The sequence below is a fragment of the Solanum verrucosum genome, unplaced genomic scaffold, assembly GCF_900185275.1.
Source record: "Solanum verrucosum unplaced genomic scaffold, falcon-dt-bn FXZP01000253.1, whole genome shotgun sequence".
Classification (NCBI taxonomy): domain Eukaryota; kingdom Viridiplantae; phylum Streptophyta; class Magnoliopsida; order Solanales; family Solanaceae; genus Solanum; species Solanum verrucosum.
In genome coordinates, this window is record NW_026019984.1 from 2,675,213 (window position 1) to 2,697,055 (window position 21,843).

At 35.1% G+C, this 21,843-nt stretch overlaps 1 protein-coding gene across 2 annotated transcripts; it reads right to left on the reverse strand.

The window, feature by feature from the left end:
- Positions 1-387: 387 nt before the first annotated feature.
- On the reverse strand, positions 388-18,363 carry LOC125818114 (AP-2 complex subunit alpha-1-like). 2 transcript variants are annotated; one of them, XM_049497642.1, is made up of 27 exons: positions 18,047-18,363; positions 10,028-10,159; positions 9,038-9,163; positions 8,875-8,937; positions 8,682-8,779; positions 8,393-8,600; positions 8,060-8,131; positions 7,834-7,926; positions 7,213-7,314; positions 6,904-7,001; positions 6,460-6,541; positions 6,261-6,349; positions 5,672-5,777; positions 5,522-5,587; positions 4,574-4,680; positions 4,385-4,489; positions 4,150-4,270; positions 3,775-3,954; positions 3,434-3,679; positions 2,731-2,811; positions 2,481-2,645; positions 2,317-2,403; positions 1,957-2,082; positions 1,697-1,777; positions 1,532-1,603; positions 1,055-1,134; positions 388-963 (listed from the first exon to the last, which is right to left on the reverse strand). In XM_049497642.1, exons 1-27 carry the CDS (start codon positions 18,176-18,178, stop codon positions 822-824), a joined length of 3,060 nt encoding a protein of 1,019 aa, XP_049353599.1. In that variant the 5' UTR covers positions 18,179-18,363; the 3' UTR covers positions 388-821. The 2 variants fall into 2 exon arrangements, with proteins under 2 accessions (XP_049353599.1, XP_049353598.1); XM_049497641.1 differs by lacking the exon at positions 18,047-18,363 and adding an exon at positions 15,895-16,301.
- Between the last annotated feature and the right edge of the window lie 3,480 nt (positions 18,364-21,843).

Here is a 21,843-nt window from a genome sequence, read left to right on the forward strand (position 1 = left end):
TTTTAGTAAATACTCGAGTTTAAGTTATGTACACTGACGTACCCATTGTCATGCTTCTCAACGAGATTCCAAGGCGTAAAGAGTTAAACACTAGAAAATTCGTTACCAAGGATCTTGGCATTTCAACAATACCCCGTTGCCTAGAAAACATGTTCTCTATATCACTGAAATTTCCCACGTATGGATTTTACTAGACAACTTTGGAGCTCAATTTAGTCTATCAAATGTTTCGATGGAAAAAAATTCATTTAAGTTTGGATATATTGTAAATTGTAAAAATGAATTTATATTCACATCTAGAGGTTATACTAAGTATGTTGTTGAAATAAATTGTGTGTTACCGCTGCTTAATTTTTTTTAAAAATCACAACACATTTTTCTCAACAATTAAAGGAAAGAAAAACAATCAATGCCACATACTTCTTTTTTCCTCATTATAATTCTTGTAGAATACATAGGGAGGAGCATACCAAATGAGCACTTACAATGACTTGCCCTATTGACACTACATAAATCGATGGTGTATAAGCCTGGCTAAATGAAGACGAAAATTTAAAGGGAACCAAAAATAAAATAGGCCCTATCATCTAAACTTATAACCCTCAACAAAGCACAACATATTTGTGCAAAAGACTCTCAAAATTTCAACTGAACCCTTCCCAGAAATTCCAATCACGTGCTGTGTCAGCCCTTGCTTCCGCCAGCCCTTGCATCGTGTTGTTAGGTGCCAATCTTGTCTTTTGGGGACGTTTCAGCTTGTAATATGAACAAATTTTACAACGGCTGACTGTGTATATAATTGTCAACATATATAAAGCCACTTATAGCAAACCAGCAAGCAATGCTCCAGGATCTGATGCTGGTGGTGGACTGGTTGGCTGAGGTTGTGGAGGTACAGGTGGTGCAGCTGCCCAAGGAGCTGTAGGGATACTAACCAATTGTTCCTTAACGAACTCCTTCAACCTACATATAGTTAGAAGAGATTCCATAGGTGATGTATAAGTCAGTAATGAACACAAATAAGAGAATATTAGAAAGCACATTTAGCTCATACTCGAATGTCAGTGCAGGATCTCCAGAAGCAACTGTCATACGCAGTTGAGTTCTATCAGCTGGATCCGTTTCTATTCTTACCTGAATATCACGACTAAAGATGTTAGATAACTTTCTAGAGAACATTTCTATTTTAAACTAAATGATAAATCATAAAGATAGCTGGTATGTTTGGCACGATGGAATAAGTTATCTTGGGCCCCTCACTTATTTTTGGGTGAAAATTGTTCCAAGAAACCACAATTTCCATCTTCTCACATGAACCAATGACAACCTCTGACAACTGCAATTTAAGTTCTTTTTGGACAAACTGCTACTTGATCCAGGTAGAAGGCAAATTCCCCAAAAAAAGAAATACGGTATGATATACAAACTCCTATACTGCTATAAACTTTGACACTTTGTCATATTTTATATCTACAAACCAATAAAATTATGGTATTTTAGAGCATCAAGTACCACAAGATCACTAACTTACCAAACACAACATGGCTCGCGTACTCTCTGAATAGAAAGTTGTGCTAGCAACCAAATTATTTGGATTTGGATCCTGAATAAGAATCAAGAAGTGAAATATAATGAGGAAATATGGTCACAATCCAGAAGGTAACAAACCAAAAAATATGAAAGATCAGAAACTCACAAGTCCAGGACACACAATCAACTGGAAACTATTGAACAAGTTTGCCATTTCAAGAAGTGTCATTGGTCTTACACCTCTAACCTGGTCAAATTAGAAAAATAAGTTGAAGTCGTGTTTCAGATATCGATATGCGCATGTAAGGTTGAGATGGCAATCTCGGTATTCGTTCGTAATTTATGATGTTCTTAATTATACACACTTAAGAGAACATTTTCATATGCGAGTATATTGCAAAAGTTCAACAAAGAAAGTGGACAGACCACTTCTTGGAGCTTCAATGGTGGCCCAGATAGTGATCTCCATTGTGGGAAAAATTCTTCTGCAGATACTGTGATAGGCTGGAAAAACTTATTCAAGACAGCAGGGAGGCGAAGTTTAACATTAACCTGTAAAATGCACAGCCAAGTTAAAAACATACAAAAAGGGACTTAACAATGAAAGATTGAACTCCAACCTCAACCCCCCCCGGCCAACCCCTACCCAGGAGAGAGCCTTTTTCACTTTGTTCCCTAGGAGGCTTGATGCCCCAATCTCATGATTGAAGGTGGCGGGCCCTTAACTAGGCTATTACTCCTCTATCTCAAACCATTTGAAAAACAAAATTCATAAAGAATCAGTACCAAATGAGTTCCGAACTTATATGAGAAGTCAAGAACAGCGACATCCCTACTTGGACGTAGGTTAACAACTTCAAGTGGGCATTGAACCTGCAGAACATCATTTAATTGGAGATCAGAAGATGAAATGACAATCAAATAGGTTAGACAAGTAAGAACTATCTGACCTGCGCACGTGGTGGAATAGTCTCAGGTACTAATGATAGTTCTGTCCTCAAATGAGATGGAGACAATATTACAGCCTGCACTGAAGCAAGTGGAGCCGTATTCTTATTTCCCAAGAACAGGACAAGTTGTCCATGATGTGCCCGCCAATCTGCTTTTGTGCCAATCTGGAATTGTGCCAACAAAAAGAACTAAGTGCATAGAAGTTCATCACATGACAGCTGAAACAATGACTCTGGATTGCTCATCTACCTGAATGTATGGATCCTCATATAGTACACCACTATCTTTAAAGCACAAGGCATGAAACCTTTCTGCAATGCTTCCTATTGGCTACAACCAGGAAAGGTAAGACTGTCAAAATAATTTTACTTCTGAACAGGTGACAACAACAACAACATACTCTGTGTAGTATCACAAGTGAGGTCTGGGGAGGGTAGAGTGTATGTAGACCTTACCCCTACCTTTGGGAGGTAGAGAGGCCGTTTCCGATAGATCCTCGGCTCAAGGAAAAACATTTCAAAGCAGGTCAAAAAAAGAATTAGTGAGTGTTTCTGAACAGGTGAAGGCACCATAATAAAGATCTCTAGTGCAGCAAAATTTTCCCTTAATAGCAAAGGTGACAACGTAAGCTAATTTTGCAGCGCATGAAATGGAAGTGCTTCTACGGGCAAATTGTAATGAAAATGTATTTAGGGTTATGCGAGAAAGTGCCAGTGATACTAGACAAACACTTTTTAAAGCTTATCCCAGCAGCTTTCAGCAAATTAACTACAAATCTCTTACAACTTTCAAGGAATGGGAAAATATGATGAATTGAAGACCTGAATTTGGTAAAAGAATCAAACGAACCAGAAACTGAAAAAGCAATGGCAGCATCTTCATATCACTAAATTAGGAGTTATAAATATGAAAGAAAGAGGATATAGCATATTAACAATCATTAAAGCAGTACCTGGACGGTGTTCATCTGTTCTTCAATAGGTGCAAGTGCTAGAGCCTCCTCCGCAATTGCAGCACCTTCAACACCAGCACTCAAACTATGGTTAGATTGGTTCTCAGCAGGCTGAGGGCCCTCAATAGCCAGAGGACTTAAAAGATCACCCAGGAGATCAGGCGAAGCGCTTGAAGGGGGTTGAGGATCCACAACGGTCAAAGTTCCATTTGACTGAGCCTCCCTTTGATCCACTGAGTCACAATCCTGCCCATAAATAAATAGTTTATTACCATCTAATACTGAAAACATAAGACATTAAATCCTCAATTTTTTACTAAATGGTCAGAGAGACAAATTACCACATTGCTCATGCTTGGAACTTTTACTGGACCTAACTGGCTGACTGGTGGAGTTCCATTAGCATGGTGTTGGTCTGTCACTACTAAAGCATTAGAATTTTGCTGTTGTGCACGCAACTTGATTGCACTTTGGTCAGCGGTATCAGTCTCAGTATCCTCAGCTTTTTTTATCAGTGACGACTACATTGTAAAGAGAATATTGTGGCTTAACATCAATGATGAAAAATGATAATAAAATAAAGACAATACCATACATTACAGTTGAAAGATACACTATATGATGCAAAAGGAGGACTGTCTCATTGAACCAATGCATCAATTATGTAGAACACTGCAGATATAAATAATCGAAGTCAACAAGTCCTGCATGCATACCTGTCGCTCAGGGAACTTTGGCATTTCAGATAAGATGTCCATTAAAGCTGCACCTTTCTTACTCAACTCGAAGTATTCCACAGCCCGTTGCTGTATCTCTACATCGATGCAGCCTTCATACCTGGGGTATTATGCAGCTCTAGCAATTATTGCAATATCTTTGGATATATCCACAGAAGAAAAACAACCTTACAGGATGAACAGAAATTACAAAACCATAAAATAATTCTCTTACTTCCTGAATATTGCCCAAATCTGATTCTGTAGCTCCGGATCTGGTGGCTGTGTATGCATCAAGATCTTAGCATATGTTGACAGAAGAATAGGAATTGTTGAAGTCCTGAATAGCATAGTTTGAGGTAAAATACCAGACAGGAGAAAAAAGAAGAACAAGAAATTGAGATCAAACACTGAATGTCCTTACGTAACAGTAGGGAGCTTCTCATGAATGATACTAAAGATTTCCTTTGGACTACACCCAGGCCTTCTGGCCAGAAGATGGCTGTATTCTCCAAGGATATATGCACTGACCTACTCCAGCATATAGCACAATTAAAATTTTCAATTAGCTTTCCCAATAATTTTTTTTCTTTTTCAAATTGACAATAAAAGGACAGCAGATATCTAAATTCAAAACAAAAATCATAAAGAAGATTATTTAGCTCTTGGGTGACCATCGCTCGCTGTGAGGCAACTAAACATTAGAACTGGAAGAGCAGATGAAATAGCATAGGAGTTCTATGATAAGGTGATGCAAATCTAGCTTGAAGATAAAATTAGGACACCCAGGTCAGGTTGAGGCAATGGAAGCCTTTCTATATAAATGAACTAATCAAATGACTTGGATTAACAGTAGGCCTCCCTCCATTTAACAAGGAAACAGTAGGCCTCCCTGTAAAATGGAGGCGTCAAGCCAAGTCTCAAAAGTGTTGACAACATGACTTAAATTGTGATCCTTGAGACTCAAGCTCGCTCTTGGTATACGGCCCTGATTGAATCAAGATGCAAGCTATTTCTGTCTCAACAAAGCTCAAGCCAACATAGCTTCCAAACTTGTTCAGAAGGTAACTATTCATTCTTCCACTTGGAAGTTGCCAGTCAGATATCCACAGTTTGGGTTTTCTTTCTTATGCACACGTCTTTAATTAAACTGTCAACCTCCAAGAAAAATTCTCTAGTTAATTATATGCCAATAACAAATAATGTTCATGTAATCATTGCATGTCAAAGTGACTTCGGTTGGACTACCCATTCCAATTATCAGCCAGCAACAAATCTAGCATGATAAGTATGCAGACATAATCCATTAGGGTTCATAACATTTGCACACACACACCTAGAGATTCCTAGTATTAAAACAGAACGTTCGCACCTTGACCATTGTTTCATGAATGGCGGGTTTATCAAGATATTCTCTGGCCTTCAAAGCTGCATAAGGCTGAGGAAAAGGTTGAATGTATAAAGTGAGCTCCATTAAAAATAAATAAATCAGCTAGCACATACACAGAGCAGCTATAGTTACCTGTAGATCTTCATTGTTTGTAACAAATTGCACAACACGGAACCAAATGTCGTCACTGACAAAATCACCAGCCTTGTCAATTAATTGAAGGACGACATCTACATACCTGCATGACAAACCAAGAGACACACTCTTAGCTGTTATCACATTGTAGATCTGTAAAACAAGATTTAGACAATTTCAGCAAGTAACATCTAATTCTGAGTACTTGCTAGCTACTAAAAGCGCTAGATTTGGAGTTAGAAATATGCACAAAGAGAGCAACATTTCTGTGTATGGTGGATTTCTCGTGATGCCCTCTTTGATAACGATGGACAAAATAAACCCCCTGAAAAGGCTGCAAGACAGATCAAGCCGGAGAGAACTTCTAGAAGACAAGATTTTGGAATTTCCACAACTTCAAAAGCAGGAGATGAAACTTTGCTAAATACGGAAATATCCTTGATTCAGCATAGTCAGCATATATGAGCAAAATGTTTTTCTTTTTTTTGAGCAGGAATATATATGCAAAGTTTTTAAACTCCAAAAGATAACCATTTATTACATTCAAGAAAAGTGAAGTTTCATTATGTCCATATTTATTTCATACCACGACAAATCAGGAGCAAATTTCTCTGCAAGAATTGCAATTTTGAGTGACAGTTCTTCACGCATCACAAACTCTGCTGTACTAAGATACTGTCAAAAACAAAAGATCAGTGGCATACCTTTTTACTCTGCACTAATTTAAAAAATTGTTCTATAAAGGGCATAAATTAAATATCCATGAAAAGAAATAATCCTGATACCTGCAACAGTTCTTCCACTATGTCTTTTGCATTTGAAACATCACACATTCCATATAGTAAATCAAGCGCACGTCTCCTTATACTGTTTGAAGTACTTAGCGTCAGTAAAGAAAGCATTTTGAATACTTAAGCTGAACTTTATAGACAGACACACAAGCAACTACTGCCGATATTTTCCCGTCACTTCACCAGAAAAGAGGACATATAAATAAAACAGCAGAGATATTGAATGTCCAGCTCAGCTCCAATGTCAGTAAATTGATAAGAAGAGCTTTCTCTTTAAGGAGTAACCATGCACATGTCACACTCAGAAAGTGTTTGGGCAGAAAAATTTGAGCTTTACTAACTTGGTTGTTCCAGCAGCACATTTTACTTAATGTACTTCTGCTGTGAAACAAAAGCAGGGAATAGGTTATAAGGAAAACGCAAAGGCTCCAAATCAACCTGATATCAGGATCCTTCAGTGAGGTAATAATCTGTGCTTGATGTCTTTTAATGATGTCCTGTACATCTGTAACCATCAACATCCGAGTCATATTTTCCTGCATGAAAAACAGAGATGAGGAAATCAGACAGTGGTAACTGGTACATACTGGGATACTGGATCTGTTTTGCAAGTTCCAACTGTATGCAAGAATATTAGCATATGCAGGACCTACGAGTGTGAAAGTGCGGCTGCTGTATAAAAGACCTCTTACATGCACAGAAGAAGGTTTACCATAGAATAGTAGTTTGTATGCTTCTACAACTTACCAAACCAAGATATCGAATATTTGGCTCACGTACAGCAATGAATTTCCCAAGCAATGCAACACACTGAGACATCATCTCTTTTTCGGCATCAAGATGCATGACCTGCAGCAAATCAATGAGAAGTCAAACTTAATAAGTATCCAAGAAAGCAAGGGATAATTTTAAACAGCATCCAGGCTTTGAAACTTTAGATAATACAAGAAGTCCATCTTAGCATATGGAGAGTACAAAGGTGAACTGTTCTCTATTTCCTTGAAGAAGATGCAATGATTATGTGATTAAAAAAGTTGTTAGAAGGGAAGTAATAAGATTGGAAAGAATGTGCAGAAATAAACAAAAATCTTGTCAGGTAGCAATAACTCCAGAATTTGTCAGGAAACTGGAAAGGAAAAAAAAGATGTATAAGAGTTTGTACTCAACATCATCACAAATGTCCAAGTAAAGGCGCTACCAGAAGCACCACATAGGTTTTGATTAACAAATCACCATGCTTCAACTTCATGAATGTCATTATTTATAAAGAACTAACTTACTCAAATGTAAGATGTCATTGCTATCAGCAATTCATGTAGCACACAAACTTATAAAGAAGGATAATGGTTGATACATGTAGAAACTTACAAGAGCAAGCGCTTCAAAGAGGACAGCATGTGACGCATTGTTCTTGTTCACATTTTTCACCACATCGGTTCCCATCAATATCCGTTGCAAAACCTGATTGATCATAATGAAATCCAGAACATCTTTGAAATCTACTACTGATTCTTTTGGACAAGTGAAATTGGATAGAAAAAGGGGATATGCTCTCAGTTAAAGAAGGATATTTCTGTTTAGCTGGTGAGCATACCTCAAACAATGATCTTCTAGTATCTGGATCCTCGATAGTAGGAAAATATTGTAGAGCCCTCATAGCCTTTACCTGATATAAAAAATTATCAAAATTCAGACCATGCTTAAGCAAAGATGTCTGATTCCCACATTCTAGCTTCCACATTGATGTATCAAAATTGAAATCCTATCCATGCACCAACTTACAAATTCATGCATTTTAATGTGCATGATTGGTCATTCATGCAATTGTGAAGCATATATTTGTTTAAAGGTCCAAAGACAACATATTCAATTTCTTTTCTGCAACAAGTAATGGCTACTGCAGATTGCACAGGAAAAGTAAATAAACCTGCAGCCATGGAGATGGGATCCCATAGTAGGTATATTCTTGTGGTACATCTTGGTTCCTTGAAAGCCTTTCCAATACTTTAACACATTTGGGAAGACAACTCCAATATTCTTCGTGGTTATTTGACACTAATGCAACTAGAAGGCTCATGGAAGATGTCACAACACCTAAATCTCGTTCATCTAGCAGTTGTGCCATCCGATCTGACCTGGATTATGAGGAAAACTTTATTTGTTGGAATACAAATGAAATCATTTAATAAACCGTCCACCTAAGTAACTACACTTACCAGCTATCTACATTCATGACATCAGGATTTTTCCTAAAAAGACGTACGAGACATAGTGCAGCCTTCTTCCTCACCAGTGGCCTACAACTGCTTGATATCTAACTCAACAAAAGGAAGAAGAGGAGAAAAGAAAAGAAGCCCACGTCAGTGAAAGAGTTGGGATACTGGATGGCTACTACAAATATTGACTTACAAGTAACTTTTGAACATCAGGAGCTAGAGATTCTGCAAATTCCCTCCCCCCGATATTTCCAACCTGCACAGATATATCAAACAGTTGAAACTTGTAACAAGCTAACAAAGAACAACAGATCTGCTTCTAGGAAGAGAAAGAAGAAAAGATCTGAAATTCATACCAATGTCAACGCTAGACACTGGAAAGTCTCATTGCGTCCGACTATGTCATTGCGTACTGTATTAATTGCTAATCTCAAAAAATCATGATTCTCATTGAGCAAACATGATGTCACTATATATCCAACCTGCAAAACACCAAAACAACCAGTCAACATCTTTATGCTGTTAAATTACATATTAAACATAAGGTGCAGCACAAGAAAGAGTAGCATATACTCTCTCAACTATCAATATGAATGCATGGAAATTACCATGTAAAAATAAAACATCTAAAACTGCAGCCACCTCCAATTTAATCAATGTAAAGCCATGGCAACAATGGTTTTATGAGAAAATATTGAACTCTGGAAGGATAAGAGTTATTATGAATAGACCAAACAGATAGAGTGTTTCTTCAGCATGGATACGGTCACCAAAATGCTAGCATAAAAAGCAAGATGTGACCCGTGGCGTGCACAGGATTTTCCATAAGCGGTGTCAATATTTATAGAAGAGACAACGTAAAAATCAATTATCATATTTGTAGGTAAGATATAGCCTTGACCCATTGGTTTAGTTTAGTTTTAAGCAACAAGAGGTCGTGAGTTCAATACTACTTAACAACAATCTTAAGTTATAGAGGTTATATTTGCCAAAAAAAAAGCTTAGACTGAAGTTTGAACCTCCAACCTCCAGTACAAATCATGCGCTGAACCAGCACGCCAAGCGACTAAGCGGTATCATTGTCTTCTAGATATCAGTTTATGCATGGTATAAATATATATGTTTAGTTTTTAAAAAAATTGATGAAGCGGTTTGCGGTGTCGGGTGACACCACTTGGTTCAACGTGGGTCCCCTCCTGGATGAGACACAACTTGTGTTTTCATACATTTTCAATATACTAGTCATATTTATCAATTCAATCAAAAAAGATGAAACACTTCACTTCACATAAACCAATTTTGACGAGTTATCCATGCTAGAAATGAAAAGAAGAAAAATGAGGTACCTGCTTCTCAGGATACTTTGGAGCAGAAATCAGAGATACAGCTTCCATGTGACCAAAGTCCACATCATAACCAAGCATATGAATATACAGCATTTTCCAGACATATTTCTTCTTTTCATACGGCGTCAGACCCTGTATAACACAATACAATTTCAATAACCATGGGCAATGTCTGTTAATTTAACACACAATGAGGGAGGTCTATGATTGGCGTTTTTGGGGGAAAAAAGAGAAAAAAATAACAAAAATTTATACAAAACAAACATCGGAGAGCAGTGAACAAATAGGGTATTGGGCCTGGTCCTGGATGACTAAGCACAGTTTGCAAGACTTATGGTTTAACTGAATAAAAGTCAGTTAAAAGAAGAAAAGGGAGAAAACGGAAAACAAGCAAAAGATAGAAAAGATAGACAGAGAAAGAGAAGAAGAAGCTATGTTACAAAATTCATTAAGGTGTAGAGTGAATGCAATTGAAGTGCAGCCAATTCAAATCCTATGCAGATTGAAATGATAATGCAAATATTGGAATAAAATAGCCCCTACTACAGAAAAATAATTATATGTCTAAGTTAATAGCACACCTATTTCTGCAATACTTCTATCTCAAGTTCATTTTTTTCTTAGGTAGGCATCCATTTTGACATTTAACCGCAAGGAAATTTTGGATGTTACACTAGATACAATTCATTGAGTCAATAATTATAAATCTGTTAATGCTTTAGCATTGCTTAAATTGAGCAACTTATGGAAGAGCACCAAGTACCTGTAACTCATACTGTGTCTAAACTATAATTTTTTTTATAGTTAAGCACTATAAAGGTTGAAAAGGATAGTGAGCAAGCTAATGAACAAACATCATATGTCATATATGAAGGGAAGACACACCATAAATTCAGCACTGATAGCCAGTAAGTATGTGGATTCCAGGTTGAGAGGGGATGTTCCAGGAGTTATGTGCAAGCTAGACACAGAAAAAGCATACAACCATTTAAACTAGGACTTCCTACTTAGCATACTTGACAGGGTTTGATGATAGGTGGTTGAAATGGAATGTGTTTTTACTTTTTTCCCATCAGGAAGGGGATGTAGGCAGGGTGATGCTCTATGGGTGGTTTTAACAACATGATGAGGATTGCAATTAAGAACAGGTGATTAAAAGGCTTCAAGATTGGCAACAGGGAAAGAGAGGAGTTGGAAATCAGGTTGAAATGGAATGGGTTTTTTCCCATCAGGAAGGGGACACAGGCAGGGTGATGCTCTATGGATGGTTTTAACAACATGATGAGGATTGCAATTCAGAACAGGTGATTAAAAGGCTTCAAGATTGGCAACAGGGAAAGAGAGGAGTTGGAAATCTGTCACCTACTTTATGCAGATGAGACAATGATTTCTAGAAAGCTGAGACATACCAGATCAGATATATTAGGATGATCCTAATATATGGTGGTCAATATGGAAGGAAAAAAATGGAGGATGCTTTAAAGATAGGTCCAGATCCATACATAAAGTAAAATGGAATTGTATTGAATCTTTACTTCTTTAGTGCAAACAACTTTGTATAGAAGATATAGTGATTGTAGATTTGATAGGAAGCTTGTAATTGCTCTCTTTTTTGGAGGTGGCCAACATACCCTTAATGCCGATGAATACAATTTTCCAATTTTTTTTAAAAAGGAAGATATATTAGGATGATCCTATTAGTATTTGAAACAACATCTGGTTTGAGTGGGAACTGGAGGGAGAGCAGTCATTTTCCAATGAAAGAAGAGATACAGGTTCAAGCTCTTGCTAACATTTTGGGATGCAGGGTGGAAATTTTCCAAAAGTTTATCTTAGCATGCCTTTGGGCTCTTAACACAAGGCATTGGAAATATGGGATGGCATTGTAGAGAAAACTGAGTTTTTTTATAGCAAAATGGAAGTCACAATACTTGTCTCTGAGGGTGTTCATTTAGAATTATCCTGTGTTAGAGTCCCTCCCAACTTAAATATGTCTGTATTTCCTATGCCGACTAAGGTGGTTAAGAAATCGGATAAATTGAGAAGAGACTTCTTATGGAAGGGTACTAAATAGGGCAAAGAATATTATCTTGTTAACTGGAAAAATGCTCAACTAAGCAGAGAGCATGATGGACTGCGCATTAGAAATGTGAAGTTACAGAACACTAACTTACTGACCTATTGAAGAAATGTCTTTGGAGATACAATGGTGAAGATCAAACATTTTGGAGGGAAGTGATCCAGTGTAAGTATGGCCAAACAAACCACAGGTGCACTAATATAGTCTCCAACAATTATGGAGTTGGTGTATAGAAGTCTGTCAGGGCATCATGGCCAACTTTGTCTGAGAATATCTGTTACAAGGTGGGCAATGGTAGAAGGATTCTGTTTTGGAGAGATGATTGGAATGGTCAGGAACCATTGATGGACTTCTTTCTTGTCTTATTCTCTGTATGCCACTGGATGAGTATCATACTCCTCACGTATGGGAGAGTGGGTAGCTTCCAGGAACTTCTTCCGAACTTGACACAATCAGGTGAAGAGCCGAAAAATGGATCTTTATCAGTTAAAAGGGCCTATAAAAGGGAACTAAATGAACAATTTAGGAGAAGTATAGGTCCATGGAAAAGCATTTGGAAGAATTTGGCACCAACCAAGGTAAAATGGTTTGCCTGGTTGGTGGTCAGGAAAGCCTATTTCACACATGAAGTTTTACAAAAAAAAAGAGATTCCAAATAGCATCCAAATGCCGACTTTGCAAAGAAGCAGACGAGACATACAGCCATCTGTTCCTCCATGAAAAGTAACTACACAGATTTGGTCACTCTTCCTTAGCCTATAGAGGTAAAATGGACATGCAACAAACCTGATGAGCTGCTGGATCAGAAGGGGGAAAGTAAGAGCCAGAAGAAATGGTGGAAAATAGTTTCTGCCTATATTTGGTGGACTTTGTGGAGGGAGAGAAATGGGAAGTGTATTTAACATAGATTCAATTTTATTCACAAAGTTCAATGGAATTGAATGCATCTTTTTATATTTGGTGTAAAGAACAATGTGTAGAGGAAGCATAACAAATTGTAGACCTCTTAAGATCACGGTAAGTATCTTTATTTTCTTTACCATTCTTTTGGGTCTCCAACATATCCTTAACAGTGAGGAATACAATGTTACCAGTCTCATAAAGTAAATGTCATATAACCTTAATAGTCTGGAGCAAAAGACATTCCCCACTCCCATCAAATCCCCTTCTCATTGGAACAGAGATAATTGAGATGTATTATCACTCTATCACCGGCTGCCACTGATGGATAATCCAATGTCTACAGCAACTCCATTCAAATGATTCATTCCCCCTTTTCGCCTAGCCCCAATTAACAGTGACATAACGAAATGGCATGGATAAAGCTTCACAAAACAACCAAATTCTGACCATTTTAGATCTTCCTTTTAATTTTCGATCTGATGTACAGTTTTAAAAGTTTGTGATCTAGGTTCTAAACATTTTTTTAACAGGTAACAAAGTTTGTATGATAGCCCAGTACTTCAAACCCCCAATTTACAAGAGAGAAATAAGAAGAAAAGAAAACAAAAAACAGAAAACTGAAAAGATTATAATCCTAACAGGAATCAAAAACTTCTAGAATTGTCTTTGTATCTACAGAGTCAGAATTTGTGCACCAAAAACAAAACAACATAATACAGTTGAGTTTATTCTTTTGTATTGTGTTACTTCTATCCTCAAAATATCTTACATTTCTTTCTTTCCAGATAATCCACCATATAAGGGCGGGATTGATCCACCATTTGTTTCTATCCCTTGCCCCAATTCAAGCTTCCTTCCAGCTAAATAGAGTATCAACAATCTTTCTAGGCATTGTCCACGAGATGCCTTTGAGATTGATAAAAATCCTCCATGACTGATCTGTGATTTTGCAGGATAGAAATAGATGACCAACAGTCTCAACATCATCCCTAACACCGTGACCATAAAATTATTCCTTTCTTTATCACATTTTCTTTCATGTGTCAACACAGCCTCATTGGCTAACAACCATGTGAAACAAGCAACCTTGTAAGGTATCTTTACCCTCCATATATGATTCCAAGGCCACTCAGATATCTGAAGTTCTGGAACATTCATAATCTTATATCCTTCACTCACCACATAGAGACCTTGTGATTATCAGTCCACCACAAGCAGTCTACTCCCCCTTGCATTCCTTTGAAAGATTCCAGGAGCTGGTAGAGTTCAGCTGGGAATCTCCCAATCATTCAGCATTTTCTAAATGACAACTCCCATCCTTGAGGAGATCACATCTCTGCCACTGTCCAATTTTGGTTTTGAGCAAGAACATACAAATCAGTAAAAGACTCCTGCAAACTCCTGTTTCCTATCCACTTATCTTTCCAAAAGATGGTCTTGTTTCAAAAAGCAAAAAAGGAAAGAAAAAGACCTACACCTTAACAAACTAATTACGCCTAGCAACAACATCACCTTGCATCAATGGGATTGTAGAAAACAAGGTAATACCATCCTGGCTGTATACACTTTGTATTACTTTCAGAATATCCTAATAAAAACCTAAAAATATTAAAACCAGTCGGATCGTCAACAACCACAAATCATTTTCAATCATACTTCAATGCCTTCAACTATTGAGCACCTCTCTGGAATACCATCACTGCCAACTATGACAGGTCCCGTGACAGTATCTAACAGACCTTGAAATATGTGCCACCTTGAAACTGCTATATTTTTTTAGTAACCAAAACTTCACGTTGTTTGCCTAAAAGTACTCCTATTGACCCAATTTGTATGGCATTCTTTCCTTTTCAGGACATCCAAAATGTTTGACATTGTAATTTTATTATTGTTAATTTGACAGTCATTTTCTACACAAATTTCAGAATTTTCAAGAAACCAAATACATTAAACAATTCAAATGGTAAACTTTGATATGATGTTTTCTCTATCTAATTAACTTTCAACCACAACTTAAATATTTCATTATAGTCACTAATAAATATGTATAAGTAAAATTAATATCTTAAACTCTTTCAGTTAAACACATCACATAAAAATGAACTAAGAATGTAACATAAGTATCTACTAATTGGTTTCTCCTTCTTCTTTTTTTGGTGCAAATGAACTTAGTCTCATAACTGAGATTTTTTTTGGATGAAGTAAGAAGATTCATTTAAAGGCATCAAGAAGATGCAAGCTTTACAAGGATTGGTCTCATAAATGAGCTACCCCACCAGTTTCTCACAATGCATTCAACTTGGCAGTAACCACCTACTATGCCAAAGACAAGTTCACAAGAACAAGTTTAATACAGCAGATTAGTCTTTACTTAACTACTCCGTTAAAGATATCACTACTGGACGTCCAACCCAACCCTATCATACCATCCCCACCCAAGAAATCCTGCTAGTATAGCTAGCAACAATAATAAACCCAGTGTAGTCCCAAAAACGAGGTCTGGGGAGGAGAGTGTAGCAGACCTTACCCCTACCTTGAGGAGGTAAGAGAGGATGTTTCCGAAAAACCCTCAGCTCAAGTAACGAACATCAGAGCAGCTAAAAGATAAATACAGAAGTAAAGAGGACACATCATTCAAAAAAAGAGCAATACCAATAACCAACTAATGTGATAACTGAAGCACCTAGTATAGCTAGCACAGTCCAAAATTCAGCCAAAACCAAATGCAGAAAATAGCAGAAACTCAATTACACTTCACTGACGTCAAATTCAAAATTTTCCATTTCCATTTCCTGACAAAACCATTACTCACATTAAACATCTTGTAATTTACTGCTAACACCTAACAGAGTTGCAATTATCCAAAAAAAAAAAAGTCGAAAACCTTTTCGTTCTTAAAGCGAGTTCGAATATTGCCGAGCTCTTTATCAACACGAAGGCGTTCCTGTTCTTTGTTCTGACAATTACGAACGTCGCTGATGAACACCGACAATCCTCTCATGCCAGATAACGCCATTTCCGTTCAGATCCAGCCGAGAAGGCTCTTTCACTGTATCTTCCCCTAAATACTCAGCACCTCCGGTTTGCTTTGATCCGACGGTTCAAAATCGAAGATCGAGGTTCAAATTGCGAACGAAAATGGCGGTTCTACGTGTTTCATGGAGAGCGTAATTGGGAATTTGACGAAATGTATAGATATATGGATGTGTATGTAGAGGTAGAGAGATAAAGAGGTCTGATCTAGAGAGAGAGGGTGGACTGAGAAATTTTGGAAAAGCCGACGCCCAGTTGGGACGATGACGACTTTTAATTTTTAGTTTAAATTTTTTGATTGAATTGAACATAAACTTTCATTGAGTTTCTATTTTCTCCTTTTAAAAAAAAAAGAATAAAAAAATTGATTCGAAATAAATGACTTTAAAAGATTAATAAAATATTACTCCATTCAAAACTTACCTTTTATCTAAATGATTTGGATAAATTTTTATCGGAAACAACATTTCTATTTTCAATCAAGAGGTAGGGTAAAATTTCATCCTCTCGAGACACAACTTGTGAGAACATATTGAGTATGTATGTTATTGTGTTATAAATGAGGATATTGAGATGAACATGATTATCACTCTTGAAGAGATAGATATTCGGAATAAGGTAGGAATGACATTGATAGATGACTTAGAAAGCGAGTTGAGATAAATTAGATATGTGAAGAGAAGATGCATGCATGCTCCAATGCGGAGGTCGGGCTATGGATGACTATATGAGAGGTAGAGATGAACCGAAAAAATATTGAGGAAAGATAATTAAACAGGACATGACATAACTTTAGCTTATTGAAGCATGATACAACTTCAACTTATCAAGGAATGACCATAGATAAGGTTACGAAGCCACGAAGGATACAAATTAAGGTAGAAAGTTGGTTAGATAGTTGAGAATTGTCTCGCTTATTTCTTCATACTGATAATCGTAATATTACTTTGGGAGTTTCTTATTATTCTATTTGTGTTACTATTTAATGAGTTTTTTTTTTAGAATTCAAGAGAAGGTCACGACGAGACGAGTCATTTATCATTTTCTTTTTGATAAAGTTTTTTAATTTTTTTTTTTTTTTGATAAAGTATTCATTTATCATTTTCTTATATTTTGATTATCAAATAATTAGTAATAATTATTTCTATTTTAGTATATTCTGTCATGCTTTCTTTAGTACTTTTGTCTTGACGTTTCCTCTTCGATTGTTTTTTCTTTCAAACTTCTTTGTAATGCTTTTACTTGAATTCAAGGTCTATCAAAAGCAAAGTTTTTATTTTATTTTATAGTAGACCAGATATAAGTAGTTGAAAAGTAATTTTAAATTAAAATGTGGGTCATTGTTTCCTTTATTAAAAAAATTATGTAAAATATTAAATATGAAATAACAAAATAAAGTTAACATAACATACTGTATTAAAAGTTAAATGGTTCAACACTTAATAATTTCGTCAAATTTGTGAAGGTTCACACAAAAAGAGAAAATTCAAAATCACATACCAATAAATTAAAAGTTAAATATTACTTAACTAAAACTTATAAGAGCTAAAATCAGAATATGTTTAAATTTGAGGGACTCAAAGTGCTAAAGGGATTTCATAATTATGTTTTCACGAGTGATTAGGTAGATTATCATTAAAGTTAAAAAAAACTTCAATTATTACCTCTTTTTAATCAATTCATCCTTCCTGTAAACTTCTCTTATCATTCAATTTAAATAAAATATTCTTAGCTAAAATACTAAATTATTAATTAAAAATTCTTGTGTTTTGATAAATAGTTCAACTACGAAATTCATGTAACAAGTAAACTTTTATGAGTGCGAGTTTTGTAAATGATAATTAATGTGTATTTTCATAAATAATTCCGCTACAAAAACAATAAATTCTAGTTCAAGTACGAAACTCAAAAAACTAAGCTGATTTTTAAAGTTATGTACTAATATCTATTTTTATTGCGATTTTTTCGAAAGTAGTGAGTTCAGAGGAATCGAATACTCGTACCTTTTCGTTTTTAAATCGAGTACGAAGATTGCCGAGCTCTTTATCTACGCAAAGGCGCTCTAGTTCTTTGTTCTGGCAATTGCGAATGCTGCTGATGAACACCGATAAACCTCTCATGCCGGATAACGCCATCTCTGTTCTGCTCTGCTCTGTTCAGATCGATCGATCCTCAACAACACCTCCGATTTGCCGATTTAATGATCCGGCGGAGTTCTACGTGTTGAGCGAAGAACATAATTGAGAATCGACGGAATATATAGAGATATATATGGATGTGTATGTATAGGTGGAGAGAGAAATGGAGAAAATTTGGAAAAAGCCGTCGGTTATGGGTAAGAAGACGATTCTCTAAATTTTTATTTTAATAAGAGTAATAATTTTGTTTGACTCAACACTCTCACTGGAGAAGCCTCCGTTTCAATTTGTTGGCTTATTTTATTCACTAGGTAAATTATCGAGATTGAATTCTTTTATTAAGCTTACATAAGCTTATGTTATTAATATCTGTATTTTCGATACATATTCTATATTGTCAATAATATTTTATTTTAAGGCAAAGCATTCCTTCGAAATCTTAAAGTGTTATATTACTAATGACGGTAGAAAAATATATCAGGATCTGTAACAATAGAATGAAACAGAAAGAAAAAATTGAGCCCACAACTGAATGCACAGTGTTCCTTTAAAGAAATTATTCCCCTCTAGTATTCGAGGTTTAAAGAAATAGATTCTCTCAGGATAGAACGATTATATTCACCAGTATATTAATAAAAATACAATGGTGTAGTAAGTCACTCAACAGGAGTAAAGTACATGAATATTTACTTGTGCAGAAGAAGTAGTTCAACATTTTCGTTGTTTTAAAATGAAAGGAAATCCATCTATTTATAGACAACAAAGGGTAGTGTCAAAAAATGTTTATTATGCTTTATCGGAAATGTCACAACTTTTTGGAAAAGTTACAATCCTTCAGAAAGGTAACAACCTTTCATAAAAGTCGCAACTCTTCATAAAAGTTATAGCTTTTCGTAAAAGTCACAATTTTTCATTAAAATCGCAATCCTTCGTAAAAGTCAATATTTTTCATAAAAGTCACAACGTTTCTTGAAAGGAAAAGGCTAGTTTTGAAAATAAATAAATTTAAAAAGGAATCTTGGTTTGTGGTGGCGCCCCGTAGGCGAGCATAGGGTTCTCTTTTATATATATACTAGGTAATTTGCCTGCACTTCGTGCAATCATAAATAATAATTACGCTGAACTTGTAAACAATTCTTTACTAATATTCATACATTAAAATAATGGAAAAAATAGGTTCTTAAAAAATATTAGCAATATTCCAGCATGAATTTGATTATTTGTCGTTATCACATAACTCATGAATGAATTATTCAGAAAATAATAAATCATTGGTTCATTAATCAACATTAAAAGGAAAATAAAGAAGAAAATAAGAATATATATATATACAAAGGCATTTCGTAAGAAAAAGAACACATTTGACTTGCATAGATTATACAATTGTGATATATGTCTCAGGATAAAATTCAAATATTTGTTAACAGATTCAAAAAAGAAATTACGTTTGAACGTGAAAACAATTATAACTTTTGAGCTTGCGTAATGAATTTCTTCAATTAATAAGTGAGAAGCTTCATATCTATGTAAAAATAGATAATATGTAAGCTTATATATAGTACTTTTAAGTTACTTTATATAGAATATCAAAACATGAAAACTTGGAACTAAGTACAATAATTATTTTTTGCGCAATGAATATACCTACTACAAGTGTATATGTGGTGACAATAATTTTGCAGAAACATAAACAACAGAGTTTAAAACATGTACTCAAAATCAACAATTAATATCACAAACATAAATTAATGACTGTAAAAAAACATATCAGGATATGTAAAATAGAATGAAATATAAAGAAAAAAATTTGAGTCCACTGAATGCACAATGTCTCCTAAAGAAAACTATTTCCCTGTAATACCTGAGGTTTAAAGAATTAGATCCTCTCATGATGGAACAATTTTATTTACCAACGTATTGATACAAAAACAATGGTGTCAGTAAGCCACTCAACAGGAGCAAAGTAAACGAATATTTAATTGTGCAAAAGAAGAAGAAGTGCAGATTTTTCGTTGTTTTAAAATGAGAGAATTCCTCTATTTATAGACAATAAAGGGTAGTGTAAACAAATGCTTATTGTGACTTATCAGAAAGGTCATAACTCTTTGGAAAAGTTACAATCCTTTGGAAAGGTCACAACCTTTTATTAAGGTCGCAACTTTTCATAAAAGTCGCAACTTTTCATAAAAATCACAACTTTTCATAGAATTTGCAACTTTTCGTAAAAGTCACAACTTTTCATGAGAGAGGAAGGCTAATTTTGGAAATACTATAAATTAAAAGGGGATTCTGGTTTGTGGTGGTGCCACGTACTATAAATTAAAAGGAGATCCTGATTTGTGATGGCACCACGTAGGCGGGCCTAGGGTTCTCTTTTATATAAATATATGATATGATTTTTAAAATGTGCATCTTTGATTCTTTTCTTTCTAGCAATTTTTTAAATTTTAATTTCTTATATATTTTATATATATATAAAATTAATTTAAGATCTTAAAATCTGTTTTATTTTCTTAAAGTTCGTATCATATTAAAATAGAACAAATAAATTAAAATATAAATAATATCCTATTTCATTGTGGTAACCCTTAGCAAAAGGATAATTTAGTGCATGAAATATTCGGTGTTGGTAGGCATTTGAACAAAATTAAAGAATGAGTTAGAACAAAATATTTTTTTAAAAAAAGCTTCCTTCAAGAAGTCATCAAAGCAAGGATCATTGTGTATCCGGATTGATTACTATTTACTTCCATCATGATAGTGGATCAATTAAACGGTTTTCAACAGATAAAAGTTGTTCAAAAACGTGTTGAGAGATAAAAAAGACTTCCGAAAATGTGTTAGAAGGACAAAAGGACAGACTCGTCAGTAAATTTCACACAAAAGAGATATATAGCTGACATACATAATTGTATCTAGAAGTGTATTGTTTCTATTGGATGACTTATTGTAGGGCTTGAATGAAGCATTCTAATTGGTTGATGTATTTCATTTGTTGTCTATAAATAGTTGAATTGATTCTTGTCAATACTAAACAATACATTGACATTCTTTTACTTTACATTTATTGAGTGCTTGAATTGACTTTTTTAAAGTAGCTTATAAGCTAAAAATCACAAGTTGAAAACACCAAACTTTTGATTTTTGATTTATACTTTTTCGGGCTAAAATTTTCCCAAACACCCAACAAAAATAAAAATAAAACTACTTAAAATAAGCTAACCCAAACACACACTGATTTAATTATTCTACTTAAATTATAGAAAATAAAACAAGTTATTTTGCTCCATGTGATTTGGTTTGGGACAGGCTGTAATTTTCTGTTATCCTCAAAGACAACTTTTCAATAAGCACTAACAACTTGGATATTCTTTTTTCCTTTGTTGTTTTCTGTTTTGTATTACAACAACAATAGTCCCTTAACTACTCCTCAATAATTTTCTCACTCGATATTTGCTACCTGCTTTGAAAGCTAACTAATTTGAATCTGTACGGCATAAAGCTCATTATAGGAAGGAAAAAAAAAAAGCTCCCCACCTAAATAATTTTTTCCATTTACAAAGCTTGAATCAAAGACATTTATAAATTAATAAATATATTTTTTGAAGTGACACTTTTGAATAATTTTAATTATTTAAGTTTGTCAATATTCAACACTTCGA

Bases quoted from the DNA above. Each gene is read 5' to 3' on its own strand.
- LOC125818114 (XM_049497642.1), bottom strand. From the start codon at position 18,178: ATGGCGTTATCCGGCATGAGAGGTTTATCGGTGTTCATCAGCAGCATT. The intron at 3,680-3,774 runs GTAATTTGTCTC...ATTTATGGGCAG, and splicing joins TTCCAAGCATGAGCAATGTG to GATTGTGACTCAGTGGATCA. The intron at 1,604-1,696 runs GTGAGTTTCTGA...ATTCTTATTCAG, and splicing joins TGATTGTGTGTCCTGGACTT to GATCCAAATCCAAATAATTT.